At 45.0% G+C, this 6,705-nt stretch overlaps 1 protein-coding gene across 2 annotated transcripts in view; it reads left to right on the top strand.

The window, feature by feature from the left end:
* The window catches only part of ppp2r2ba (protein phosphatase 2, regulatory subunit B, beta a), a gene marked incomplete at both ends in the record, with an annotated part of 87,113 nt that extends 81,169 nt beyond the window's left edge, over positions 1-5,944 (top strand). For both annotated transcript variants that reach the window (XM_080745665.1, XM_080745664.1), the window contains 3 exons: positions 3,082-3,173; positions 3,332-3,455; positions 5,789-5,944. In XM_080745665.1, coding sequence (XP_080601791.1) covers positions 3,082-3,173; positions 3,332-3,455; positions 5,789-5,944 — 372 coding nt within the window. The remainder of the gene's footprint in view (positions 1-3,081; positions 3,174-3,331; positions 3,456-5,788) is intronic.
* Between the last annotated feature and the right edge of the window lie 761 nt (positions 5,945-6,705).

Here is a 6,705-nt window from a genome sequence, read left to right as displayed (position 1 = left end):
AATTACAAAGAACCCAAACACCTTCCATTTCCATACAGAATGGGATGAAGACTTTTTCCCCCCACTATTTCCCATTCCAAGTGTGTTTTGTCTTATTTACTTACAGTAAGTACTGTACAATGTTGAGGTATTTGTACTTTACTTGAGTATTTACAGTTTTCAGTACATTTACTTCTACTCCACTACATCTCGGATCCAAATATTGTACTTTTACTCCACTACATTTATTTGAAAACTTGAGTTACTAGTCACTTTGCAGATATAAATTATAATATTATAAAACAGACATAAAACACTTTAGCTCTATTTTATACCGTGGCTATTTGAAAATAGCTGATCTACAAGCTCACAATGTGTTGTGAGCTGGTAGATCGGCTATTTTCAAACATTTAGTACTTTTACTTTTGGTACTTTAAGTACATTTTGATGCCAACACTTTCATACTTTTACTCAAGTACATTTTGAATTCCGGACATTTACTGAAGTAAAGACAGTGGTGTACTTTTTCCACCATTGGTATACTATATACAGTAACTCTCAAACTCTGTTATGTGCCACTATGCGTTAATCAGTAATTGACCTCCTTGACCCCGGTCTTTGGCCTTTGACCACCGAATTGTGCCATATGTCAGTTATTGAGTTGGAGATCTAATATATGAAGTTTTATGGTCTTTGGTTGTGACTTGATGAGGACGCATTGTATTGAGTCATTGTGGACAGACTGAGACACACACACACACACACACACACACACACACACACACACACACACACACACACACACACACACACACACACAGACACGCGGAAGCAATTTCTTAATGACTCAACTATTAACTAATGTGCTGGAAAGAAGACAAACGTTACAGTGTGCACAGACATTAGACAGGCTTCCTAACCCACACAAGGTTGGTGTGAGGATTGATTTAACCACTTACTGTTAACCCTATACGGTTGACTGTGTAGGGTCCCTTAGGGCTCTATACTAGTGTATTTTCTGTTTTCTGATATTGGGGGCTTTCGCTGAAAATAATTGATCGACAACATCACAACGCGTTCCAACGGGACAAAGCGTTCCTCACAATGAACGGAATTTGTTGTTTGAACATGAAAGTGTGTGTGTGTGTGTGTGTGTGTGTGTGTGTGTGTGTGTGTGTGTGTGTGTGTGTGTGTGTGTGTGTGTGTGTGTGTGTGTGTGTGTGCGTGCATGTGAGTGTGCGTGTGTGTGTATGTATGTGCGTGCACGGTTTTGCACACCGCGTTCGCCCCAATTTGCATACGGACGAGTTTGTAAATAAGGCTTAGCGTAACGTTGGGAAGCAAATCAAACTTTATTGATTGGGGATGCGATCACTCAACATAATCCTGTTCCGCCTCCACCCCCCCCCCCCCCATCTATAAACCTGTCATCTCCAGCAATTACCCCAGGAAGACGTATTGAGCCGTGCGTCCACATAGGGCTGACTGATAGCGATGAGGCCCGCCGCAGCCCGGGGAGCAGAACCTCCCACCGCGAGGTCGCCGGGGTCAGATCCTCGCTGTCTGATCGCAGGACGGCCATTTTAGGGAGGTCGCGATTGATAAGGTCATCCGCAGGCTCTGGGGAGTCCCAGTCCCCCACTCCCCACTTTCCAATTCCACTCCCGTTTCCTCCACCTGCTGCTGAGCTATCTTAACGCGGGGTCAGCGGGGCTGAAGGGATTACTGAAAGTAGAGCTTAAGGTTTGCGTGGTAGAATGCTGCTGCAGGGGGGCCCAGGTGACCGACCGGTAATGCCGCAAAAACACATTTGTATCCCGTAGCGGCGAGGCTAGGATTGGAAGCTCGTTTGCTGGATCGATAGATAGAAGGATGGTTAGATAGATGCCGTGGATATATCCCACAAGGGGAATCCCGTTGTCATAAAAGCAGCATGAAAAACAGGACAGGCGAGAGTAGAGAGATACATTTCATTTCAGTTTTATTATAGTGTCAAAAAACAGGATGACTTGAAACACTTTACATAATAGAGCAGAGACCTGAAGTATTACCTGTGAGCTAACATTTGGTGAGGAGAAAACTAGAGAAGAAAGACTTTTTGAGAAGAAACATGCTATAGGGTGGGAGAGAGAGAGAGCGAGCGAGAGAGACAGACAGACAGACAGAGACAGACAGACAGACAGACAGACAGACAATAATTATTATAACAGCAACAACAATATATAACTATAATAACAATATAACTAGTAAGACGCCTCAGGGCGACAAGCAACATTGCCCTAAAGGGCGAGGCTGCGCCATGTCTTGGCCATCTGGCCAGTGATGTATATCGCATCAGTTACCCATTATATTAAGGCGCTGACATCACGGTGAAGTCAGAGCATGATTTCAGAGCGGAAAACCCATAGACCTTACAAAAGTGACACAACCACAGTGTCAGGCGTGACAGAGATACGGACAAGATGTGTCTTTTTCCATAGTTAACGGTGACCTACGGTCGCAAAAATAATTTGGTCCTCACTCCTTGGGGTGTTTTTTGTCACTGTATATTCGCACATTATGTGAAACGTGTCCTCTGTATTTTACCATCCTAGGAGCAGTGAGCAGCCATTGGTTAGCGCTCAGGGAGCAGTAAGGGGTTAAGTGTCTCACTCGACACATGTGAGGCTTGGACTCGAACCTGGGACCTTTGCCTTCCCAGGCGGGCTCTCTAACCGTCCAGCTATGGCCGCCTGATAATAGCAGCTATAATAACAGTCGTATTCCATTGAGACCCTCGATACACAGCCGGGGGACCCCGCAGGTCACAGTCCATGGGAGCCTGCGACACAAGAAACCAGGAAAAAGGCAGAGGAAGTGGAGTTGGTGAGGGGGGAGATGAGACTGAATGAGGAGATATACAACTAATATTCAATAACACTAATAATTTAACATCATAGTTTAATAAGAATAAACAAAAGACTTGGACTAATATCGTAAATCGCAATTTTTTGGGGGGTCACAATAATCATGACATGACATTTTCATATATCGTCCCGTCTCTATTTCTGACCTCTCCCAACCTGTATAAAGTATAACATGCATGTGTGTTGTGTCTTCCAGGTTCACGACTATCTGCGGGGTAAGCTGTGTTCCCTGTACGAGAACGACTGCATCTTTGACAAGTTTGAGTGTGTCTGGAATGGAACAGACAGGTGAGATCTGTTCATCATTTGTCCATTCATCCATCTCCATGTGTCTGTCTGTTTGTCTGTTCATCAACTACATCCATCCACCAATCCACCCATTTACAGTATCAATTCATTGATGAATGATAAACAAGTGTTCTCTCTCCCTCCCTCTCTCTCTCCAGTGTGATAATGACCGGCTCCTATAACAACTTCTTCCGGATGTTTGATCGGAACACCAAGCGTGACGTCACACTGGAAGCGTCCAGGGAGAACAGCAAACCCAGAGCCATCCTCAAACCACGCAAGGTACGGTTACAGTACCACCGTCTGCATCGAGACTGTCACCTTCCTTTAATTAAGTTACCACAGTCTGCTTCAACACTGTATGCAAGAACTGTAATATCATAGTATATAAAAGCAATAATCCCCAAGAGGTTGTGGTTTATTGCGACCGTCAGGGAGCAGTTTACTATGAAAACCTCCACCGGCCGTCCGTCCGTCCGTCCGTCCGTCGGTCACACGTCACACGTCACACCTTTGCCCTGCTCATATCTCCGCATCAGTATGACATCACACCACATGTGTACACAAACCTTTGTGTACGTTGCTGTGGCAACAGTCTGTTGTTGCTGGTCTGTTAGTGTACGTTAGCAACCACCTTAGCAACCATGGTTTTACCCTAGCAACCAACTGTTTACCCTAGCAACCAACTGTTTACCATAGCAACCATGTTTTTTTACCCTAGCAACCAACTGTTTACCATAGCAACCAGATACGCAGAGCAGGGATCTCCATATATGGGCATAAACAGGTGACATCACACTGATGTCAGATACTCAGAGCAGGGATTTCTCCATAATATATGGGCATAAAAGGGATTCTGTTAGGGATCTCCATATATGGGCATAAAAGGGATTCTGTTAGGGATCTCCATATATGGGCATACAAGGGATTCTGATAGGGATCTCCATATATGGGCATAAAAGGGATTCTGTTAGGGATCTCCATATATGGGCATAAAAGGGATTCTGTTAGGGATCTCCATATATGGGCATAAAAGGGATTCTGTTAGGGATCTCCATATATGGGCATAAACGGGATTCTGTTAGGGATCTCCATATATGGGCATAAAAGGGATTCTGTTAGCTGTTAGTGATCTCCATATATGGGCATAAAAGGGATGCTGTTAGGGATCTCCATATATGGGCATAAAAGGGATTCTGTTAGGGATCTCCATATATGGGCATGAAAGGGATTCTGTTAGGGATCTCCATATATGGGCATAAAAGGGATTGTATCCCAGATGATGCCCTGTTAGGAGATCCACACTAACAGAATCCATATATGGTCCTACCGACAGCTGCTATAAGCCAACCCTGGCGATAAGGTCTGAGTCGAAGAAATGCTACTTTCCTGGCAAGAATTGCCCCTTTATACTGTAGGGCTCGTTTGTGTATTGTATGACATCACGCCACATCATCGGCTGAGGACTGTGTGATGTCATCATATCTCCATATATGGAGACATAAGTTGCTCATGCCCAAATATGGGCTGGTGAGGTCAGACTTAGTGTGATGCGTAGGTTATCTCCATATATGGAGATTCAACTTCAATGAGTAACCATGGCAAACTGTCAACTGCCTGTATGTCTTGATAATTGGTAAAACAAACTTTTGGCCTATTTGTGGAGATAAGAGACCAACGGTCGCTTATCTCCCGATTAGGGAGTCTTACTGGTAGTATTTTACAACAGCTGAGAGGCATACATCCTCTTAGGAAATTGTTATGCAAATGCATGAAAGGTGATGGAACTGCAAATATTATAAACACGCTGCGGTAAATGTGAAACAAATCAATATCGAGCAACCTCATGAGCTGTTTCTCAATTAAAATGTTATCAGAAGCTGTTATGAATCAAAATTCACAACAATTTGTTTGGCGCAGTGTGTGCTTCCAGAGCCTTTTTACAAAGGCTTTGAACACGGCTGAGACAATCATAATCAAGGACTGGACCAATCCCCATGCTAAGGGTGTGTCAAAAACAGATTTGAACCTGTAACATCTAAAACAATAGGCTGTGGGTCAACAGGCTTCTCCAAAATGACTGGAGAATCTGGACCCAATAGTCACTAGCAAATGTTGGGGAATTCAAAACATATACATACATGGGCTGAAGAAGCTGTTTGTATTTAGAACTTTTCTTTATAGAAATGGAATCTATTCAGATTAATCACTTGAATCGTAGCATCCCTATCTGGGCATGTTATAATATAAGCAAACATTCGCAGATCTATAAGCTCATTGTGAGCTTATAGATATAGGCTATTTTCAGCCAAGAGATTTGGCATAGATGGAAAAAGGCTGTGGGCCAAGGACAGACCCGTGGGGGACATCGGTCAACAAAGTATGTAGGGTTTAAGAGTTTAAACTGTAACAACCCATGCTTCACAGAGGCCTCTATCTATTCCAGATGAATGTCTGGCCTTCTTGAAAAGTCATATCAATAAAAATAGGAATGCATTGAAATGGAAACAAAGACCTCAGGGCAAAATCTTTGTTTGCACTGACGATTGAAACATGTGGAGCACGTGAGCGCGTCTGAAAGCTATGCGCTGTGCGTTCGGTTTTTGTTCCCCCAGGTCTGCGTGGGCGGGAAGCGCCGCAAGGACGAGATCAGCGTGGACAGCCTGGACTTCAGCAAGAAGATCCTCCACACCACCTGGCACCCCCAGGAGAACATCATCGCCGTGGCGGCCACCAACAACCTCTACATCTTCCAGGACAAGGTCAACTAGAGGGCGGGACTCTGCCCCTCGCTGACCCCCCACGCTGGAGGGGGGCCAAAAAGGGAGAGGTGGAGAAGGAAGGAAGGAAGGAGAGAGAGACAGAGAGTGTGTTGGAGAGAAACGAACTCCCTCTTAAACACATCCTCCTCTCCTCGTGTCTATAGTCGCAGTCGGTCTCTCGAGTTAACACTTCTCTGCCAAGGATATGCAGAGTTTTTTTCCCGGAAAAGGTGGCGTATCCATTGACTGAATGGGGATTCTGTGGTTTCCCGACTGGGACAGCGTGAATGCTGGGAAAGCAGGAAATAACGGGGCCACAAGCTGGAGACGCGGCTTGAAGAACAAAAACAGGTACCCCACACCCCAAAAAAAAGAACAGAACGGAAACAACAGGCAACCACTGCACAAGCTGCTCCTTTTCCTCAGTTTGACTTGTGATTTTAAGTTTTGCGCGAACACACTGGAGGAGGAGGAATGCTGGGTGTTCAAGGCAACAAGCAGGAGTGCTGGATGAATAATGTCATGTAGCAAGCAGTCCTCTGCAACCTCATCCCCCATGGAAATAAAACCGTGGGCTTGGATGGGAGAGCAGTGAACATAGAGCACACAGACAGACAGACTGACAGAGGCACGGCAACACGATGGTGGCATCACATAGCAACAGTGCCCTCTGTTTTTCAATCTGCACATGCCAACGGTGCATTGCATGTGACCAACCCTCCCAGGGGAAGCTATTGGACAGTCCAAAAAAAACTGTGTCTGCAGTGCCC

This window comes from Nannobrachium achirus (assembly GCF_963921795.1).
Source record: "Nannobrachium achirus genome assembly, chromosome: 17".
Classification (NCBI taxonomy): Eukaryota; Metazoa; Chordata; class Actinopteri; order Myctophiformes; family Myctophidae; genus Nannobrachium; species Nannobrachium achirus.
The sequence above is the reverse complement of the archived record's forward strand: the minus strand, read 5'-3'. Positions and strand labels throughout refer to the sequence as shown.